The following is a 22,240-nucleotide window of genomic DNA, read 5'->3' as shown; positions in this document are numbered from 1 at the left end:
GATAAACTCTGCACAGCAGATTGTCCCCAGTATTTACTGACACCAACAGTCAATAGGCAACCCGACAGGGGTGGCCCAGCTGGATCCCACTGATTTCTTTGGATTTGTCCCAAAGCAACCTTTAAACAATGAGTCCTGCAGGCTGCGGCTCAGACATCGGTGACCTTTACTCTGCGGTAGCCCTGGCAGCTCCGCCGCTTTCCGCAGCCGTCCACTGAGAAAGTCACACGGTGCGGATGCAGATGCCCAAGATGGTTTGATTTGCATGCTCCGTTGTGCTATAACGCAACAGGCAAATGTTCTGCAAGGACCAGCCTGGGTTAGATAACACAGCATGTGCTCTTTGGCTTAAGCTAAAGACAAAACAACTCCACGCCTTTAGAGAAGAGAAGAGAAAAAATAGCTTCTGGGGCAGCTGAGGTGCAGTCCCACCTAGTCCCTGTTGGCTTCCATTGTCTGTAGGAAACAAAACAGAGCAGCCCCTTTCCCTGCTCCCCTCCTTCCCTGACACTTGTGGGACAGTGTCAAATAAACCCACAGCGTTTCTTTGTGTAGGCAATTTGTTTATGGTCGTAGCACAATGTGAGCTGGCTACACGCAGGAGGCCACCACAGATGGCAATTGCAGATGCATTCTCTGGCCAAAGAAGGGATTAAGTAAAGCTTTGGAGTGGCTAGTTTGTTTTTATTTCTTTAATTTAACACATCAGAACAAGTTCCTGAACTTTTAAGTGTTTGGAGGCAAGTGTTTTCTGGCAGTGTGTCCCACATGGAAAGCAAGCTCAGAGTTTGCTCACAGCATCTGGCAGACCCACGTAGGAAGCAGTTTTCATCCAAGACACTTAAGAAGTTTGCAAGGTTGGCAAAGCCATGGGCAGCTTGCCCATGTGGGAGCACGAGATGTATGATTTTGGCCTGTGTGGTCAGGGTATGCATTCCCCTTCGTGGGCAGTTGCTGGCCAGACCATCTTTTCCTTCAAAGCTTCCTTTCTACTTCTGGGCAGCAGAACCTGTTGGTGGAAATACCCAGAGCAGGATGGATGGCTTTGAACCTGCATTTCTTGGTGGTGGCATGACCTACCTTAGGCTGCTCTGCAGTGCTGGTGTCCAGACCCTCTTCTCCAGACCACCAGGGGCAATCACATAAACCGACATGAAGGACTGTGCGTGATCCATGACCTTCAACATTGCTGTCTCTGTGAAGAGAGACAAGCTCTTTCGCCTGTCCTCCTGGGAGGAGTGGGGCTTTAGCCCTGCACACACTGAACATCCCATCCAGGACTTGCACAGGTCTTGGTCAGAAGCCAGTTGAAGCGGTGTGAGCCAGAGCATGCCGTTGTCAGATGACAGGGAGTGGTGTGACCTGGGCGAGGAGAGGGGACAACTCACTGGGGAACGGGGGGATGCTGCTGTCGGATCATGATGGGAGAGGTGGGACGCCACGTATTTTGGGAAGAGTGTAAGCTGTGCGCTTATCCTACTGTGATCTCTGGCTTCGCTGTCTCGCGTTCAACAGCCATGTGAATTACTTGAAAAGTAAAGAGTTTGTTCCTTAGCTTTGCTTCTTTTCTTTCTCGTGTGTTGGTGTTTCTAAAGGATCAAGGCACTGTTTTTCCTGCCAGCCCTTGCTTGTGTTTAGGGAGGGGTTTGGCAGGCACCACAGGGATTTTCCAACACTTGGAGTCTTTTCAAAGACTTATTTTCCATCAGTGTTGTTTATCCATTTCCTTCATTTTTTTGCTCGGAGCACAATTAAAGATTCCTGATATAGTTCCTAAAGCAGAGTGTTTTAGCTGTTGGTTTGCTATTAGTCAGAGACTTGGAGACACGACCAGCATCTGCTTGGGCTACGCTTTTCCGCGCAAAGCCAGGATTTCACCAAATGTCTGCCCTTCGGGTCCCCTGTTCAGATAATGGGTAGCACAGAGGATCACCCCCAGTTACGATGAGGAGCCTGCGGGGAGGTCAGTGCAGCAGGCAGAAGTCCCGGTTCACAATAAGGCAAATGGGCTGGAATTGCTGCTTTTGAGGAAAAGCATGAGTTGATCTTTTCCCAGGCCTTCGAGCAAAATTAAAGAAAATAATATTTATGACACAATTATACAGTAATTTCAAAGAAGTCCTTTATATTTGAGCTAACTATACACTAGAAACCCTCCATAGTCGCTTTCTTCACTATTATCTCAACCAGTTTACGTGAAAATCCTGGTGTACACATCTAAAAGGTCTCATCCACTAGGATGCACTTCAGTCCTAACAAAAAGGATGTCCTGTTTTTTTCAAGTATTTGTTTTTACCTTAAATCATGCTGCTTTTATGTATGTATTCCGCAGATTCCCGAAACGAAACAACCTCCGGTCCCCAAGATTGAATCCCCAGAGGGATATTACGAAGAGGCTGAGCCATATGATGTCTCTGTAAATGGTATATCACAGCTAACTCTCTGGGGGGGTTCACGTGGGAGATGGAAGACTTGAGGTTTATGAGAACGAGCAAACGAAAGCGTGGACATTTCTTACGTCTTGTGTGACAAATTTGTTTTCTGATGGTGGTCACGCTTGATGTTACAGATCTAATTCTAGTTGGAAAGAAAAGGCTACTGAGTTACTCAAATTTTTAACTTTCCTGTAGAAATAAGTAGTATGCCTGGGTTAATATAATGTCACTGTAAAATATTATAAACCATTGTGGGTTCTCTTTGTCTTGATGGTTTTCTGGAAGACAGGCTGTAGTCAAACACAGGTTTCTATTACATAGTGAGTGGTGAAGCTGTGGTGGCTTGCATTCATGTCCTAGTGCTCTAATCGTCCCTTTGGGGCTCAAAATCCCCGACTCTGTTGGTCTGTTAGCCGTGATAACCGTTTTTATAATTGACTATTTACTCAGCTATGTCTCTCGTGGCAGTTTAGCCATCTGTAAACTTGATTAAAAAGCCACACTTCATGTGAGGGGACAATGTGCGGGTTCCCTGTGCACACACTCGCTCGCTGCCTGGGTCGGCACCTCCCAGCAATGTCCTCGGCAGTGCCACCGATAGCTGTCACCCGTGGGCTCCACAGCCCTTCGGGAGGAGACTCCGAAGGCTGAACTCCCAGGTTGTCACTTTTTAAGATGTATTTCTGCATCCTTCTTTGGGTGAACACCCTTCATGAGAGATTACCTTCCTCTGACCCGATAGCAGAGCTGATCTTGTCATGGCTTTATCATCCCTTTAAGCACAAAGGAGACAGATTAGATCGCTCTGCTGCAGAAGCGCATCTCTGCTCGCCAGCCTCGACCGCAGCGGAGCGGGGTTCAATGGTGTGGTGGGGCAGAGCTGAGCGGGGAGAGTCGAGGCAAGCAGAGACGTGAGAGTTAAGGGGGAAAAAGTTTGGATCTAAACCCTTGGCTGTTGAATCTGAGATGTTCACGGGAGAAGCTGAGTGTGCACCACCGGGCTTTGAAGCTCCCTGCTAGGGAAGCACCTGCTTGAAGGTGCCGGGGGTTGGTGTATGGGAACAGCCCTCGCTGCGTGCGTGTGCCTCGCACCCCCGGGCAGCTCGCAGCTCCGTGTGGGGCGCTGGTCTCACAACGGCTGAGGAGTTACAGCGCTAAACAAAAAAGGGCGATGTAGAAAGATCTTTGTTTCCCTGAGCCATCCCGTTTTGACTGCAACCTCATTACAGTGGTGAATGGGAAGATCGTGCCCAGCTCAGGTGGGAAAAGGTGCAGGCTCACCACGGCCGGGGTGAAACGTGCCATTTGGCGAGGAGGAGAGGTCCCCCAGCTCTGATACCTGTCGTTAGATGCCAGCTCGGTTTTGCCAAAAGGCTCTGGGTGGTTTGGCCGAGGGCAGGGCTGTGACAAGTGGTGTGCAGGGGAGCAAAGCCCTCCTGCGGCCACTGCAGCCTTGTCCCCACAGGGGGGTTCCAGTTGCCTGCACTGTAAGATAAATGGACTTTTTTTCTCCCTGCTGCGCATTGGGAACGAGGATAACGCACTAAGAGCCATGGCATGTAAAGACATACACGGGATTAGCTGGAGTACAGCCACGGATCTGAGCGCCGGGAAACCCAGGTTATGTTATCCAGACAGCTCCATAAACTCGAGTTGCGTTGAGAGGCTTGGCTGGCAGGAGCGATAAGCACCCACCCAGCTTAAACCTCCACTTTTCCTTGGTAACCTGCTGCTCAAAGATGCAAATACCCCCACGATCCGCTGAAATCCAGGCTGGTCAGGCGCCTAAGGAAGTGAGAGATCAGAGCCCTGCAAGCATGGTTGAAAAAAAAGAGGAAAACCCCATATGATGGGTTCACTGTCAAAATGGGGCAGTCCGTGGCTGCGATGAATGAGGTGCAAGCCCGGGCAGTCCCTCGCCGCCGAGGTGTGTGGTGCCTTTGCCTCCCATGACGGCTCAACCGCCGGTCCCCTCTGCAAGCCCCAGCAGGTCCCTTCTTCTACACAAACCACTTGGTGTGCGATAACGCCGATGGCTTTTACGGTGATTTGCATGAGAAGGAAGGCGGCATCGTGTCGCCGAGTATCTCTGTGCTTTTTGGCAACCTCAGGCTTGAGGAGGTGCCTTGGGGTGAGTGGGAAGGAGAGGCAGGGAGAGATGTGGAGCAGCAGGTACGTGGCAGGAGGAGGCTGTGGGGACTCGGGAGAGGGTGAAGCGTGGCACGCCATGCACAGGGTAGGTCAGGCAGCGATGCTGGGAAGCTACTGGTGCCCTGGTTTGCCTCGAGATCAGGCTCCAAATCCCATGGCACAGGTCTCGGTCCTGCCCGTTGGTTCAACGGGTACAAAACTGGGCTCCCCATCCCTTTTCCCCCCCCTCGCTTTATCAGATGGCAATAGTACCCTGTACCCATCCTGCCCAGAGTGATGCTCATTGCTAGCAACTGCCTTGAGACCTTTGTGCACCTGGTGTTGCTAAAGGGTGGTCTGGGCACGCATGGGTTTGCCCTGGCCAAAGATGCTAAAGCCTGACCCCAGTAACCCCCCAAGCCTTCTCTGCCCACCCCCCTCTCCCCACAAGCTGGGCAGGGAAGGGACCAGCGGTCCAGGGAGCTGCTGGTGGTGTTTCCGACAGAATTACAGCGTGAGCCTTGGAAGACACCCATGCATCTCCAAACAAATGGGCGTAGTGAAATCAGACAAAAATAGGAACATCACTAAAATGAGTGGGTGTGCTGCCAAGAAGGGACATCAAAGCAAGCCTCCAGATGGGCTGAGGAGATAGAGGATTCGTGCAGCGTCAGAGGTGGGACTGCAAGGCACGGCAACAAACCGTGGGTGAATTAATTAAAATGGAGCGGGCGGGCGAGACCGCTGGGTCTCGGGGTCCCTCTTTCATCCACAGGATTCCCGCCCCTCCACTGGGGACGCCTCTGCCTTTCATTTTATAGCTCCGGCAAATGGTGCTGCTTCCTTTTCCTCCTGGGCTGAAATGTGTTAAACCGTTATCGTCCCTGTCCTCGGCTGCGTTTGCATAATTGAAGGGTGCGATAAGAAACAGAGTGAAAACACAAGGGGCAACGTGACTGCCAACTGAGCAATAATTATTCCGGCTGAAACAGCTCATCTGCCCTGGCTGATTTTAATTACGATGACGATGATTCTGTTTGAAAGGGAATTGCCTCGTTTGAGGGGATGGGCTGAAAATGTTGTCCCTGTTTGAAGTCTCACCATACGGCGTGTTCCTCCGCCAGCAGCGGGGACGGGGCAGCCTCGCCGGCCAAGGGGGGAGCGTGGGGCTGAGCCGGATGATACCCTTGTTCTCTGCATTTGCTTATCTGTGGCTTTCTCTCTTTGTCTCCCTTTCTCTTTCCTTTTGACTGTGCAGGTCTTTTTGGTAGGCTTGCTGCGGCTGGACCCAGGCCAGGGTTGCAGGTTACTGAGGGCGTTATTTATGCCACAATAACGATGGGTATGGCGTGCTTTCCAAACCTCAAGTGCCTTTTTTTAAAAAACAAAACAACAAAACACCAACAACTCAGTTTTAGCAAAGATGCTTAGGTGCCTCCCCCTGGCATTGCCCATTACATGCATGGAGAGTAACCACCTCTCCCCTCTCTCTGCCCATGCTGGATGTACACAAAGCAGCATTATTTGTGCCTTTCCCTGTGCTCAAGACAACAATGAAGAGAACTTCCCTAGCCTTTATTCCCCTGGTTCTGGTCACTGATGTGGAGCTGATGTGCGGTAACACTTGCTGTATTGATAAGGAGCTGTTCAGGGAATGTTGAAGGTTCGAGGAGGAACTTCTTTACTTTGAGGTGGCAGAGCACTGGCACAGGCCGCCCAGAGAGGTGATGGAGTCTCCAACTCTGGAGACATTCAAAACCTGCCTGGACGCGTTCCTGTACAACCTGCTCTAGGTGACCCTGCTCTGGCAGGGGGGTTGGAGTAGATGATCTCCAGAGGTCCCTTCCAACCCTGTGATGATATGATTCTGTGATTTGATGATTCTATGCTCTGCATGGGCAGAGGCAGCTCTGGAGTATGAGATGGTTGGAGCTTCCTGTGTCACGATATTGATTTAGCTCCCTGGGAGGTTGTGGGAAGGCAAACAGGAAAGCAGAGGTGGATGAGATAAAGACATCCAAGAATGTGGCTGCCACTGATGTCACAGCAATGAGAGGATAAAACTCTTGTCTTAGTTGAAACTGCCAGTAGGTGGAAATGGAGACCTTGTACTGAAGTGTCTGAGCTGTATGAGTTGGGATTGAGTGAGCCTTAGGAGACAGAGTTGTCTCAAGTCACCCAAGTGAGGTTTGTCCCAGTTTGCCAAGTACACAGCCTGGAAAACGCTTTTCCATCACGAGGCCGTAGCAGTGTCACCAGGCCAGCAACAGCTGCAGCTCTTCAAGTAGAGGAGAGCCCATCCCATGAGGCGCTTGTGACTGTGGCTGATGCACAAAAGAGCAGCCAGGGCTCCTGCTGAGAGCATGGAAGAAATGTTTTTGCACCAGGAGAAAGGTGGCAGCCTGAGGCCTAACGCCTAGGTGAGGGGCACCAGAGACACCCAAAAGGGGTGAGAGGGGCAGTTAGCGATAGCCCCATGTTGATAAGGAGAGAGATACAGAAGATGAGGTTCCCTTAGGCACCCTTGCTGCTGCGTAAGGAAGGGTCCCTAGCAGTGCAGAGGTTCAGCTTCTTGGTATTTTTAGGCACAAGGAACCTCGTCACTTTTGCTCCATCTGAATTTCTGCTCGGGTGCCTGTGGACGAGGTCAGCATAGTGGTAATGCTTTGGGGGGTAGTGCTTTCCCATAAAAGATGGACTGTCTGAGACGCGGAGGGGATGGAGATGGTGAGCCAGCAGTGTGCTCTCAGCACCATCCAGAGACTTTGAAAAAGGGAGTATTTGCTTTTTAATAAGTTTGTTTAATTGGTGCAGCTTTGATCGCTTGAGGGATGTTATAGAATGAGATTTCACCAGAGGAAACTGGGGGAAAGGCTGTAGCTTTGTTACTGCATCTCAGTTCCTTTCATTTTAAGAACAAATAAACCCAATTTAAGAAATGGTCTTCAGTGAAGCTCCTAATGCTTTTTTTTTTCTTCTTTTTCTCTTCTGGCTGCTTTTTCTCTTTTTATTTTGCACCAATCTGATAGTTACTTTTTTTGTGGATATTAAGATTTGATGAGAATCAAAATTAGATAAAATTCTGGTGAGAGAAACTTGATAATATTCCTCCGTGCTGTTTGGTAGGACAAGAATGCAAATCCCGGTACAGATGCTGCCCACATCTTACCATCTTGCGATGTGAGCTTACCTTGCGAATAAGAGCTGTACTGTAAACGGCAGCAGAGCATCGCAAATTCCCCTGCAGTCAGTGGGAATGTTTTCATTGTTTCTGATGAATCTGGTACCAATGACCAGCTGTTCCTATCAGCTGAAAAGTCCAATAACCTGCAGTACGTTAGAGCTGGGTATTGAAACTCCCAACTCATCCTAATAAAGTAGCGATCCATTTAAGAATGAACATGAAAAATGTGATTACGGTTATTTACAGCTGCCACTTACGACTAATTTTTGCTGCTGCGACAGCGTATTACTCCAAAGCCCCTTACTGTCCCCTGGATGCTGAGGAGGGAGAGAGACCTGTTAGCCCAGAGAGGGAAAGCGGAATGACGTCTCAGATACAATAGATCATTGCTTGCTGCATGGCCTCGCAAATACCAGTTTTACTTCTGACATTCAGAGGACAAGGGTTCAATTGTGGCTTGCTGTTGCCTTAAACATTGTGAGTGTTTGGCTTGAAGGGGAAAGTAGAAAAAGCATCTTTGGAGCGTGTGGGGGGGGGGGAAGCAGCAAACATCAGAAAATGTCTAAGGGAATGTTCTCAAATTTGTGGTAACTGAGAAGTGTCTTTTGAGCGTTTGCTAACTGAGACTATTAGCCACAAAACATTGCTATGAGACTAATATTGGGCTAGAAAGAAAAAAGGATCTATGAGGGTTATTTTCCTGTTTTTCTGTAGGAGAGCCTCAAAAGACACATCCCTTTGCTGGAAGCTTTTGCATGTGTGAGCATGGCTGAGGCAAGCGATAGGCTCAGAGTTGTCCTAGGGACGTATTTAATGACAGAGCTCTGTTTTTGTTATAGAAGATGGTGAAGCCGTTAGTAGCTCCTACGAATCTTACGATGAAGAAGAGAGCAGCAAAGGCAAGTCAGCAACCCATCAGTGGCCATCCACGGAGGCCACCATCGAGCTGATGAAGGATGCCCGCATCTGTGCCTTCCTGTGGAGGAAGAAGTGGCTGGGACAGTGGGCAAAACAGCTGTGTGTTATCAAGGACACCAGGTTGCTGGTGGGTAGATCCTCCACTCTCTGCCTCTATTTTCATGAGCTGGGGAGGGAAGTGGCTCCTCAGGCCACGTTAACTAGCTGGCAAAAACAAAGTACCTCTAGAAGCAATGCTTCAAAAACCACGTCCCAGGGATTTGGGGATCTCATTCTGTTTTCAGAAGGGCTGTGGGCATGGGGCTGCTGAGGGGGACACAAGGGCACATTTGTGGCCAAAATCCCAAACTACCAAAATGCCTAGAGATGTTTTTTGGGGAAACTTTTTGAGGTGGTTAAGCAGAACGGATGCTTATCCCACTGGCTAACCACATGCTTGACCCTCTATCAGTATCTCTGAGAGGTATTTCAGACTATATATGCACGTACATAGATGTATGTGTATCTCTACGCATATAGAGATGTCCTGTGTGTAGTCTGTGTAGACGCTGCAGCCTTGTAGGACCTTCTTTTGTGCAGTGCACTTAATGCACGTGGTTGCACTGAGCCACTTCTAGAGGTGAGTTCACGCCAGCAAGCGAGAAGGAAGGCTCCTCCTCAGCCTCTTACCTGCCCTCCCATCTTCCTTCCCCAGTGCTACAAGAGCTCCAAAGACCACAGCCCTCAGCTCGACGTGAATTTGCTGGGCTGCACTGTCATTCACAAGGAAAAGCAAGTGAGGAAGAAGGAGCACAAGCTGAAGATCATCCCCATGAACGCCGACGTCATTGTGCTGGGGCTGCAGAGCAAAGACCAGGCAGAGCAGTGGCTCAGGGTCAGTGCCGCCCTTGGGGCTCGCCCCGCTGGTGCTCCCATGCTTCTACTCTGGCTTCGCTGGGAGACCGTATCTTATCTCAGTCCTGTCCTTGTGTGCTCTGGCTCCCTTCCTCACTGCAAGCCTGTATATAAATACACCGCTTCATTTTCATGTCCCGGGATAGCTTCTCCCTGCAGTGCACGGGAGGCCACAGAGGGACCTCCCAGGCCAGCCGCTGTGGCAGGAGGGATGTCTGGGGTGGGTGCCCAACATGGCTGAGGACAGGGCGAGATGCGTCCCTTTCCTTGAGATGGCAGCAGGAGAATGAGCCTTGGAGGACCCTGGGATGGCAACAGGCTGTGAGACGCCAGGGCTGTCTTCACTGGCAGCGTCTCCGGGGCTGACTGGGCTCCAGCAGTTTCTGCTGGCTGCCTGCTGCGAGACCAGCAACGTCCCCTGGGTCGCAGGGCGTGTAAACCATGGGTCTCCCGGGCTGCTGTGGTTTTGCCTGTCCTGGGTGGGGGGAGAAGTAGTGATCCTGTTACTGCAGCTCTCTCACAGGCTATGGCTTCCCCTTCTGTACAGGTAATCCAGGAGACGAGTGGTCTGCTCTGCGAAGGAGGCAGTGAAGGCAACCAGTACATCCCAGACTCGCAGCGTCTCAGTTACCCAAAGGTACACCTTGTCTCTACAGAGAGAACTAACACTTAGGCTTTTCCGCCCTGTTCCTTTAATGAATAATAGTTGTAGCTGCAGTAATTTTACCTGAGCAAAGACTGTGATATGATGTAACCAGGTTACTGTTCTGCTGAAAAGGAGTATTATTAGAACAATCTTAAATTTGCTTTGCAATCTTAATCTTTCTGCCACATCTTTCCTCCAAAACTGCCTCAGCATTGGGCTTTCCTCCATACAGAGCAGCAGCACTGTCTCATCCAACAAGGCAGATGTGCTCACCAAGAGCTTTGGAAGAGCCATAGACCCTTGGGCGCCAGGGCTTGGGCCAGTCTTTAGTCCAGGTTTAGGTGACAATCCCCTGGGGGCAACTTGTTCCAAAACAGTGGGAGGAGACAGAAACCTTCATAAGTCTCAAGCGGACACGAAAAGGACCTGTTTTGGCCCCTCTGCCTATGCCCTCCTATGGGGACTAGCAAATGCCCCCAGCAGCCAGGCTGCAGGGCAGGAGGCCACAGGGTGGCACTGGTGGTGCCACCATGTCACCTCAGAGATGAGCCCAGCCAGGGCAGTTCGTGTGCCTGATCTGCCCATGCCAGGCTGAGAAACAACAGGGAGGGCACAGTGTGAGTGGGTGGGCAGGGGGGATGTCTTTGTGAAAGCATCTGCTATGGAGAGGGTGGGACCTCACAATTTAGGAGGTGGGAAAAAGGCACTTGTAGTGGGTACTGGCTGGAGGAATGGGTCATGTGCATCTGTGGAGCTTGTGTCTGGTGCTTGTTGACAGGTGGAGGTATCCGAGAGGTACTCTGCAGCCTCTGAGAGTGGGAGCAGCACGGATGGGCACCCAGAGATGGCAGAGATCAAAGATGGTAAAAATTCACCCTGGGAATGAGGGGGAAACCGGGCCATCGACCCTGTATGTGGAGTGAGAGTTTCTGCAGCGTCTCCTGCCACCCTCACCCCAAACTGACCTGATGCAGGGTGAAAGCTGCCTGTGAATTCACTGAATTGATTTCGGTGCTTTTTTTCATAATGAAGCGACAGGTGGATATTGGGATTTCTCAGCAGTTAGGATGGGGCTTAAGAAGCCTGGGTGTGATACCTGCCCTACCGCACAGATCCTGCATGACTCTGGGCAAGTCACTTTGGGACAGTTTAACAAAGCATAAATGCAACCTAAGTGACTTTGCTCCGAGATCTCTCAGAGAAACTTGGGAGTACCTGTGTGAAATGCTGAGCTGTCTCCAATGGGAGAGTTACACCTTTGCACTAGGGCATCCGACTCTGGGCTTTAAGCTCCATTCTCCAGCTATAAGATGGGGCAGGTAAGTACATATAAGAGGAGATGCTCTGTTAGAAGGATGATGGGACCCATTTACATATCGGAGAGGGAGAAAGAAATCCATTCTGAGGACTTACTGGAGTCACCCAACAGATGGAGCTCAGCTGCTGAGTTCCTCTACACTAGGACTTCATCACTTTGTTACGCTAGAGAGAAAGAAAATCTGGAGTGAAAACATCCAACTTGATTTCTTACCAGGATTCCCTGATGACTACACAGCCACAGCCATATTCATGCACTGACTGATGTGCTCGGTGGGAAAGGCTGAAGAGGCTCTTTGGGCATAAGCTTTCCCCCTCTCCACCTTGAGTCCCTCTTTTAGAAAGGAAAAGACTTGAAGGCAGTAAATATTTATGGGTAATGGTTTTTAATTCAATTTTTTCTTACACTTTGTAGTGTAAGAAAGTGAAGGGAGGCTGGCACCCGCGCAGCAAGACCTGTGCAGCCTTTCCTGCAGCTCTAGCAGCCACTGGTGCTTGGACACCATATAGATTAGGTGTCTTCGGCAAGTCCCTGGTGCCATCTTGCTCATCATCTCCGTGGCCTTTGGACTGTTACAGCCTGTCCCCGAGTCGCGGGTTTGCCCTCTACAAGGGACGTGTGTGCCACAGCGCTGCTGGCTGCAGGACGGCAGCGCAGGCAGCTTTGGGGCAGGACACCCAGCTAGGGCAGCACGCTGTGTGTCTGGCTGGGAGTTGGGAAAGCCACGCATATGTCTTTTTCTTTTCTGGTAGTTAAGAAGAAGGGCACAACCGGCCTGAAACTGAGCAACCTGATGAACCTCGGGAGGAAAAAATCCAGTTCCCTGGATAGCCCAGAGAGATCCCTGGAGACTTCCAGTAAGTGGCAACATGAACTCCCCTGCAGGGACTTGTCTCAGGGCTGGATCTCGGTGTGCAGGGCAGGATGAGCACCAGGCATCCTCCTCCTCAAACGCGCATGTGCCAGGCTGTCCTGCTGGGAGAGGCAAGAGGCCACACTCTGTTGGGTCCGTGCCAGTAAATCTACGCAGATTGCAGTGCCTCTTGCACATTAAGGTGACTGTGTGTGTTACAAGGGCAGGTAATAGCTCACAGGGTGACCCAAAAGGGCAGGTAACACCAGACGTGCACACAGAGGGCATCTGTCCTGCTCTTCCTGGACATCAACCCAGGGTATAGGAGTCCGCAGGGAGAGGGTTGTATGGCTCAGCTGGTATTCACCATCTGGGACCGGCTTTGTCCAACCATCTGCAGCCAACTTGCTGCTCCAAACCTAACCTGAATTTCAAAGGTCTCATTTTGAACAGATTTTTACCCTTTTCACCCTGTTTCGTATGGACAGGGGAGCTCGTCTTTCTGCTTTTGCTCCTTGTTGTTGCCTGTGGCTTTGTGTTCTGCGGTGATCTCAGAATTTACTCATCAGACATCCCTGTGCATGCAAATGAGTTTGGATTTCCTCTCCCTGTGGGGTGGAAAATATGCCTAAGTAACCTGTGTTTGCTTGCAGGTTACCTGAACGTGCTAGTGAACAGCCAGTGGAAGTCCCGCTGGTGTCAGATAAAAGACGGTCACCTCCATTTCTACCAGGACAAGAACCGAAGCAAACTGGCTCAGCAGCCCCTGAGTTTGGCAGGTTGTGAAGTTATCCCAGAGCCAAGCCCTGATCATCTCTACTCCTTCCGTATCCTGCACAACGGGGAAGAACGGGTCATTCTGGAGGTAGGGTGTATATGTCCAAGCAAGCTCTGCTTTATGTCATCAGGCTGGGTGTCTTAGTTGGACTGAATGCTAGTGAGGTCCTCCAGAGGAACCCTCAGTCCAGCAAAACAGAACTTGAAGCGTGGGACGTTGGTTCGTCTGCCTGTGGTCACCCAGAAGGTGTCCCACCTAGCTGGTAATCCAGGTTCTGTCTGATGCTGGCGCCTCCAGAGGACCATTCAGCCTTCATCTTAGGCACTCATCTTAGGATGGGATGAAAGGTCTTCTGGAGGTGCCCATCTCTCTCCACTGAATATAGGATAAGCTTGCATGATTAAGGTACATGGGATGTATTTCAGATGGCTAACGTGAGATGAAAGGAATGCCACTTTAGGGATTTAAGTGTGTGGTTAGGAGGAACAGAGAACTTCATCTTCTGAAGACGGAGACTCCCAAAGCCATGGGTCGTGCATCCCAAGTAAACCGATCACAGATCTGCCCCTGAAAGTGCAAGTGAATTCATCTCCATCTGTTACTTTCCTTTGCCTGCATCTAGGACTGTTTATCTCTAATCTTAGTTCTCTCTGACGACAGCGTGATTATAGTAGGAGGTGGACAATGTGAGCAATTTCCTGTATTTTTCCAGTGGGTGGAATATTTATAGCTAAACAACTGACTTTGAGTGCCTGCCATGAAGTTTGAAGGTGTTTTTGTTTAGCTTCTGATTCAGGGTATGTCTGTGTCTAAGAAATTTTGCCTAATTACAGATGTGAAGAAGAGGTGCTGGGAAAATTTACATTATGTGAATGGAAGAATCTGTATTTTGTTGGGATGTCAGACTCAATGTACAGACTGGCTGGCTGGCTGGCTTCCCAGGGACTGAAGTCTCTGCTAAATAAAACAGATTGGAAGCTTAAAATATACCTTCCAATTTGGGATTCACTTGCCCTGGATTTCACTTTGTGCTTACTGCACTAGCTCCTCAAATCAAAGCAAAAGCTGTAAAGACGGCTGCATCGGCCCACTGCTTGCTCCAGGTAGAAATCCCCCACTACTGGGAAGTGCATGGGGCTGTTTGCTAGAGCTGACTTCGAGGCACCATATTTAACCGTATTTTGCAATATGTCAAGACCGTTCACTGCAGCTGGGAATTTGGTACTGACTGTGTTAAAGTGAGGGGCTCTCTTTGAAATTCATCTCTGATCCCACTTTAAACTCTCCCCTTCCCCTCTGCAAACAGCCCTAGAAGGGGTTTGGGCTCCAGCGTAAGGAGCTCGCAGGCTCCCTGGTGTGCTCGGTTCTCCTTGATCCGAGCAAGTGTTTGGCAATCCCATTGCTGCGCTCTGCTGGTGCAAAATAAAACCCGCACGTCCCTCTCCAAAGCCAGCTCCCCACCAGCATCTCCAGCCACGGAGACTTCTCTTACTCATGTGGGCAGCTGAGTTGATTGTCACTGAAAGGAAAATGCAGACTGTCTAGAAATTCTAGGAAGGATTTAAGCAAAGAAAGAGCTGCATTCGATGTCTTCTAAATTTTCAAATCAGTCCATATACAGAGCAGTACTTCTTTCTTCTTCCAATGTGGACTCAGATTTAATATAAATACCTGGCTGTTCATCACCCTTGCAAGCCCCGAGGACAGCCAGCATAGTTCCCTACAGGAGGCTAAGTCAGCGATAGCCTTGGGAGTGCAGAGAAACTGCTGTTGCAACCTGTGCTGTCTGTCTGATCACCTCGCAGGCGAAGTCCTCGGAGGAAATGGGGCACTGGCTGGGCCTCCTCTTGTCGGAGTCAGGTTCAAAAACAGACCCAGAGGAATTTACCTATGATTACGTGGATGCTGACCGGGTCTCCTGCATCGTGAGCGCTGCCAAGAACTCTTTCTTGTACGTCAGTGGTAATGTGCGGGGCTGTGGGGACTGGTGGAGGGGAAGCAAGCTGGAGTGGTGGGATCCCTTCCCTTGCGAGAGCTTGGCTGCCTCAGGGTTAAGTGGTGCATTCACAGCTGCAACTTGGTCACTTTCTTTGAAAGCAGAGTGTGGGACAGAAGAGCACTTCTTGTCCCACCATGACATGTCTTAACCTGAGCTGCAGCTACCGCAGGATTAGGGGCACATGCCCAGGTGGCCTTTGCAGCGGCAGGTCGGCGGGGTGGGCTTGGCTGGGGGTGTGGGGCCACAGGCAAGCAGCCATGCTGCTCGCAGAGCTGCCGTGTCACTGGGACAGGGCCGTTGTGCTGCTGTGCCCCAGGGCTGGGCGAGAAAGGAAAGAGACCAGGGGAAATGTAACCCCTCTCTGGTGGGCGCTGCTTAATGGGCAAGGGGAGCAGTGATTGCATTGCTGCACAGCTCTACCTTCTCATCTCCTGCGTCTGGCCACATGGCCCTGCCCAGACCCCAGGACCGCTGTGTTCAGATGCCCCAAAATTAAGCACAGTGCAGCAAGACCCGTCCCTCCTGATGGGATGTCCCGCTGCCTGTTCACAGCTTAATGCAGAGGAAGTACTCTGAGCCCAACGCCTACATCGACAACCTGCCAAAGGGCAGGATGCAGCAGGAGGAGCTGTACGACGACGTGGATCTGCCGGACCTGCCTGCGGTAAGATGCCCGGCACCGCAGGTGGTTGCCCTGCTGCAGCGAGCTCTGCAGAGACCGTGGGCAAACATCTGGCCAGAGGGAGACTCCGGCAGTGAAGGGGAGGGTTGTCAAACTGCGGCAAAGGGGATTCCCAGCCCCTGGGGAAATCCAGGCTTTTGCAATGGGGCAGAAGCAGGTGTTGGAGAGGAGTTGGTAAGGAACAGGAGAGAGGGTTTCCAGCAGGATGCTCTAGGGATCTCAGGAAGCTGGTATGAAACCTCACAGTTTCCATTAGTAAACAGCACGGATTATTTGGACGTAGATAGTGGACGGTTTGGAGTCTATCAAAATTCCTCATGATGTCTGTGAGATCAAGGCCTGCATATAAAGAAAGGAAAGATGGGCCATGCTGTGGAACAGGGCTGTTATCCTGGGAAAGGCGAAGGATCTGGCAGGGGCTGCTAGATGTACAGCAGTGTGAGATCCTTGCATGGCACTGCTGCTACCATTGGAAAGACCTAGTGAAGGAAAGCAGGAGGGGACTTTCCTTCAGTGCTCCAAAAAGCCCTATAAGGAATGACTTAGTTTATTTAAAGCACTTGAAGGTTTATGGAAAATGCTCCAGATTGCCTGAGATGCTGCTGCTCTGCAGTGAGACTTTGCCTGTACATCTGTCTGCAGCAGATGGTCCCTTTTCAGAGGAACTTTCTCCTTTGGCAGGAAGAAGTACCCAAGAATGACAGCAAAGTGGAGGGGGACCAAGACAGAGTGTACCTGGATCTCACCCCAGTGAAGTCCTTCCTACACTGTGCTGGCAAGAAGTCATGCCAGCCTTCACCCCTCAGCTCACCCACTTTAGAAAGGGCCGCCAATAAGTCTGCAGCAGAGAGCACACCTGAGACAGCGCTCATGGCTAAGGAAGCTGAGCCCTGTAGCAAGGCGATGGAGACCTCGGAGCAGGTACTGTCCCGAGCTGCAACGCGGGGCTGGGCTTCATCAGTAGGCCATATCCCCCTGCCACATCATCTCACCTTGTTTCCTCCTCCAGAAACCCCCAGAGAAGTCAGAGCCTGACGAGGGGCCGCCACGGATGCCCAGCGTCAAAATCCAGACCCAGCAGCAGAACATCGCCTTCCCCCAGCCAGCCTCCGAGCTGCCAACAGGCACAGTGACCGCAGGCAGTCCCCAGCTGGTGCCCGCGCACCGGCCCAAGATGCCACTGCCGGGTGAGTGGGCTGCACAGGCAGCCAGGGGTGCCTGCTACCGCAGGGGCTTGGAGGGAGGTGGTGCTCCAGGCATGAGTTTTGCCCGTTGCTATACGGTAGCTTTACAGTGCCCAAAGATGATGAGTCTTCTGGTTTGTGACTTTCCAGGCCCTCATTCTTTTTGTTGCTAAGCACCTGGAAAGGTTTTCCTTCCTGCTTTTTCCACTGGCTTGAGCGTGTTTCGGTGGGTTGTGTTTCCAGCGGCAGCAGTGGAAACCAAGCTGGGCAAGAACAGGACGGAGGCGGAAGTGAAGAGGTTCACAGAGGAGAAGGAGCGGCTGGAGAAGGAGAAGGATGAAATCCGGGCTCAGCTCACCCAGATGCGCAAGGAGAGGCGGGAGCTGAAGGAACTGCTTGGGGGCAGCACAGGTAGAGCAGGGCAAGGGGTGATGTGTGGGAATGAACCAAGGTGGGACCATGGGGCAGGAGGGGGCAAGGAACCTGGCCCACCTGGGACCAGAAGGGGCAGGGGGGAGACCTGGCGCTTTGAGCCAAACCATGTAGCCCAAATTGCACTAGAGGAAGAGCTTGCTCTGTCACAGTCCCTCTTGGGGCAAAATATAAGGACATGCCCCAGCCCCTGCTCCCCAACTTCCCATGTGGCACCAAGTTACCCCTCCCTTCGCAGACAAGAGCCTGGAGCAGAGGCTGAAGGAGATAGAAGAGGAGTGCAAAAGGAAGGAGAGCCGGAGGGTGGACCTGGAGCTCAGCCTGGTGGAGGTGAAGGAGAACCTGAAGAAGGCAGAGTCTGGCCCCGTGACGCTGGGCACGGCCGTGGACACCACACACCTGGAGAATGCAGCCCCCCGGGTATGTGGGGGGCACCCCCGGGCCGCACAGCAGCTTCCCTGTAGCCAGGTAGTTGCACCATCTCAGCACACTTGATAATATAATTAATATATTATTGCAATATATAATTTTTATATTTATGGTTTACATTTCTATTATATTTAAATACTATATTCATTATTACCTAAAATAAAATAATATGATAATAATATAATGAATATAATGAGATAAAGGCAGCAATGGGGAGGTGAAAGGGGGCTGGGGCTCAGGCTGTATTTCCCTGTGGGACCTTGAGCAACAAGGGCCGCGCAGGTCTGGGCTGAGCTCCTTCTCCACTCCGCTGAGCCAAGGGGTGTTTTCCTGGGGCGGGGGGGGTGAGATTCAGGCATCTAAATTCCTTCCTGGGAATTTGGTTCCCATGAAATGGAGATGGTCACCACCCGAGTCCTGCTCTGTGCTGTACCTCTGCCTGAGTCCTCAACACCCACCCACATCACGGTGGCATTTTGAAATCAGCATGTCACTGCAGAACACCTCTCAGTGCAAGCGGCCTGTGACTGTTGAGCTTTTCTAGGAGATGGTGGTGAAAGGCAGCAATCGCTCTCCATAGTCTAGAGTCAGCACAATATCTGCTATTTTTATTGCAGATTCAGGCAAAAAGTGCCAGTCCAGCAAGTAGTGCAGAGAATTCACCAGTCAATTCAGCAACAGCTTTAAAAAACCGGCCTTTGTCCGTCATGGTGACAGGGAAAGGAACAGTCCTACAGAAAGCTAAGGTAATGTGCCAATTGGTACAGGAGAAAAATCCATCTGGGACACTCACTGCTTTTTCCTCCTGGCAGTGGAGCAGAGTGGCTGGGGTGGGATGGGGTTGGGGGGGGTATCATGTCTCGGTCTGGGAAGCGCCACTCCAAGCAGGGCAGCCTGGTTTTCCTCTGGCCTTTTCACCTGGGCTTGCCCCGGTTGCAATTTAAATGAATAAATGTGTGCATTGCTTACAACAGCGAGACATCCCTGACCCACCCTGCGGCCAAAAGCACTCGGGTATCAGATGGTGGGTTTTGATCCTGTGCACATTATGGCTACTGTGGCTTGCCAGATTTGCCCGTTGTCTAAATTACCTTTATTCCTTGGCAGGAATGGGAGAAGAAGGGAGCTAGTTAGAACCACGTTTTTCAGAGATGGACTAAAGACTGGAATTGCCCATGCGTGGCCAAGGGGATTCAATCATCTGCAGGTGGAGGTTGGGTGTGCAACACAACCACACACCAAGCGCCTCCTCCATGTCGCGCCAACTGCTCAGACGCAGCAATGGAGTCAACAGCTGCCGATATGAATTATCCCAAACGATCTTGCTCTTTCCAGACAAGTCCCAATCGCGTAGCTAAACCAATAACAACCAGTGGCAATCCTTGCAACAAATTCCTAACCCAGTTGATGTAAACAAGAATGTTACTGTACATAGGGGTGTTTTGTGTATTTCTACTCTGAAGGTTTATCAATGAGTTATTAAGGTTTCTATATTAGTGACAGTAGTGGGTTCAGAAGGGGCCTCCGCTATTCTTTATATCCTGGTGGGTTTCAGCCTGTTGTGGCAAATTGCAGTCAACTAAAGTCTCGTCTGTCTTGCTGCCAGTCATCACTCAGCTGCAGATCATCCAGCCTTCAGTCGAGGGCGATACCCACGCCTGAGCGATGCTTGAGACATGAATGAGAAGCACACAGCAACCTGTCCAGGGGATTTTCAGTCTGTGTCCCGATGCATCCCAGCATGTGCTTACTCCTACCAGCCTACTGCAGATTTGACAGAATATCAAGAAAGATCCCTGCTCACCTTCTTGTGGTGTCAGCTCTGCTACAGACCGGTGGCACCAAGACCGCTGGTCAAAGAAGATCTGCCAAGCAGATTCAGTTAATTTTCTTGAAGATCTTGATCTACGTCACCTGAGGAGTTTGTTCTGGGAAAAAAAAAAACCAACAAACCATCGTATTTGAATGCTTGTTAATAATTTATCAAAGGCCCAGACCTGCTCATCTGTTAGATGGGGAAGCTGGATCCCAATGCACCCTTTGGGGCTCGCCTTTTCCCAGGAGACGGGAGGTAAAGCCATCCCTGTGGCTCCTGCCCTGGCTGTGACCACCACTTTGCTGATCCTCTCTGGTCCCCACAGAGCCATGGCACACCAAGCCAACCCCACAGCTGTACAATCTGCTGAAGACATCCCCATGCGAAAGAGGCCCCTCCACCTGGGCAGGGCTCTCCTCTAGGCCCAGCAGGTGAGGTTGCACCACCATCTCTGGACGGCTGCTGGCCATCTTGGTGCTGTCACCCTTATTTCCAAATTATTAATACAGCCTTTGGGCCCTGGCAGTGTGACCCACAAAGCCCACCCCTCTCTGTCCTCACCGAGCTTTCTAATGAAAGATGTTGGACATTTGGGACAGCTAAACTTAAAAACATTGAAATCTGAAGGGAGGCAGGGAGGTTGTCATAAATCCATGTACCCTCTTCTCCCTGTAACCTGCTGTCATGTTGGATGGCCTGGAGATACTTCGAATGGTCCTTCAGCCCTGGAGCCCAGGCTCAGTAACTGGGTTGGCTGTGTGGGTTGGGTTGGCAAAGCTAAAGCAGTGCTGGGACCCTGGTGAGGTTTTTCCTGGGGTCCTGCAGCTACACCAACGAGCATCACGCAGAGCTGAGGTAAAGACAGACAGGCAAAATGTACCTTCCTAGCCCTTGAAAACCTTTCACAAGCTGGAGGCCACCTCTAAAGGTATGATCCTTCTGCACACAAAGGCCCAACAGCCCAAGGTGGGGTTTGCACAGGGCTGTGACACCGGGCTGTGGTGGTAGCACTGGGGTGAGTGAGGATGTGCTGCCGAGGGGGCTCTTGGCTTGCTCACCACCACCACCACAGAGCTGGGGTGCAACAAAGTGCTTGGTCAGGGTAGAAAAGAAAGGTGCGCCTTTGGGTTTTTTTTTACTTTTAAGGTCTCTGCTGCAGTGCAGATGGAGGAATTTGCTAATCCCTGGCCTCAAGAGGAGTTCATCAGCCCTGGCTGTCAGGCCTGTCCCTGTACAGGGTTTGCACTTAGGAAAAACTCATGCAAATAAACCACTGAAACTTCTGGCTCAGGACCCAGGGGCCTTTCCTCTCCAAAGCACAGGGAGGCCATGGACACCATGAAGCTTTTGTTTTGCCCCATCATGAGCTGGCAGGAGACCCTCTCTACACCCTAAATATATGTGTAATGCCATGCCCTTACCACACACACTGCTGTCGTCCTCCAGGAGTTGTCCAGACATTTCACAGTGGTACTGAGACAGCGATGGACGAGAGCAGCTCTGCTTTTGGCTCCACAGCCCGGTCAGCTTTGGTGGTCCTGCTGGGATGTCTCCATCAGGGGGTGGTAAATGTAGGCAAATTCTGAGCAACACACATTCCCCAGACAAGAACCGTTAAACAATGTCTCTGTGTCCCCATTGTTTTCCTAACTCAAGGCATTTCCTTTGTTGTAACTGTGACCTATAAAGTGGCGCTTTAGAGGGTTTTATAATAAAATGTTGAGTATATGATGTTACCAGTGTTTTTTTTCTTTCTAACGTAGCTTGTCCCTGCTCTACTTCCCATAGATTTCAAGCGCATCAAACCTCTGTTATTACCACAAAGTCCCTTAGCTATGCAATGGATTATATCTTGAATACAACTGCAGTGGATTATATCTGGAATAGCTTAGTCCCCTACAGGGACTGCACCATCACCCAAAAAAATTTGTGGATAGCTAACCCACTGAAAAATAGCAATAACCCTGACAATTTGCATGACTACATAACAGGCTCCTGCCCGTATCTCAGTAGCACAGTCCTCTCGCACAAAGCCAGCAGAGAAAAAAAATGCATCTACTACCTTCCTCTGGCCACTAGATAGCAACCCTGTGCAACTCTGAGGGCCTGCTGCAGCCACTGTAGGGAAAACCGGGATGGGGTTTAGCTGGAAAAAAAAGGAAAAGAGTTAGTAAAGAAAGTGGTTGAGGCCTGTCTTTACAGAACAGACACCAAACCAGACACTTTTGTGAAATATCTTTTGGTGGCTGTACTGTTACTAGATCCACTCCCACAGAAAGCTTGGGAAGGCACCATAGCTATGGAATGAAGTGATGGAGAAAGTCCTTCTCCCCTGCCTTTCCTAGCCCATCCATTGACACAAATCTGTCAACAAGCCTATGGGCATCCCACCAGCCTCTGAGCCCAGGAATCCCAAAAGAACAACTCGATTTGGGACTGCTGTTTTTTTACCAGCCGAAGGGCCAGCAGTTACTTTTGCCGGCTCCAGCTGTCCTCAGCACACCTCTGCCTTTCCATCCCTGTGGAGCATCCTGGTAGCAAA

The 22,240-nt window shown here is 50.8% G+C and overlaps 1 protein-coding gene across 7 annotated transcripts in view; it reads left to right on the top strand.

The window, feature by feature from the left end:
- AFAP1L2 (actin filament associated protein 1 like 2) overlaps nt 1–21,436 on the top strand; it is a 71,149-nt gene extending 49,713 nt beyond the window's left edge. The window contains exons 5-20 of one of the 7 annotated variants that reach the window (XM_074591751.1): nt 2,333–2,423; nt 5,824–5,907; nt 8,589–8,794; nt 9,362–9,541; nt 10,109–10,198; nt 10,986–11,070; nt 12,278–12,382; nt 13,032–13,243; nt 14,962–15,107; nt 15,708–15,819; nt 16,519–16,758; nt 16,847–17,024; nt 17,265–17,432; nt 17,692–17,873; nt 18,500–18,628; nt 18,990–21,436. In XM_074591751.1, the coding sequence (XP_074447852.1) occupies nt 2,333–2,423; nt 5,824–5,907; nt 8,589–8,794; nt 9,362–9,541; nt 10,109–10,198; nt 10,986–11,070; nt 12,278–12,382; nt 13,032–13,243; nt 14,962–15,107; nt 15,708–15,819; nt 16,519–16,758; nt 16,847–17,024; nt 17,265–17,432; nt 17,692–17,873; nt 18,500–18,628; nt 18,990–19,016 (2,235 nt within the window). In that variant the 3' untranslated portion in view covers nt 19,017–21,436. Of the gene's footprint in view, nt 1–2,332; nt 2,424–5,823; nt 5,908–8,588; nt 8,795–9,361; nt 9,542–10,108; nt 10,199–10,985; nt 11,071–12,277; nt 12,383–13,031; nt 13,244–14,961; nt 15,108–15,707; nt 15,820–16,518; nt 16,759–16,846; nt 17,025–17,264; nt 17,433–17,691; nt 17,922–18,499; nt 18,629–18,989 lie in introns of all 7 variants that reach the window. The other 6 variants (XM_074591750.1, XM_074591749.1, XM_074591754.1 and 3 more) reach the window with 6 other exon arrangements.
- The last annotated feature ends 804 nt before the right edge of the window (nt 21,437–22,240 follow it).

The sequence above is a fragment of the Larus michahellis genome, chromosome 6, assembly GCF_964199755.1.
Source record: "Larus michahellis chromosome 6, bLarMic1.1, whole genome shotgun sequence".
In the NCBI taxonomy this organism is placed as follows: domain Eukaryota; kingdom Metazoa; phylum Chordata; class Aves; order Charadriiformes; family Laridae; genus Larus; species Larus michahellis.
The sequence above is the reverse complement of the archived record's forward strand: the minus strand, read 5'-3'. Positions and strand labels throughout refer to the sequence as shown.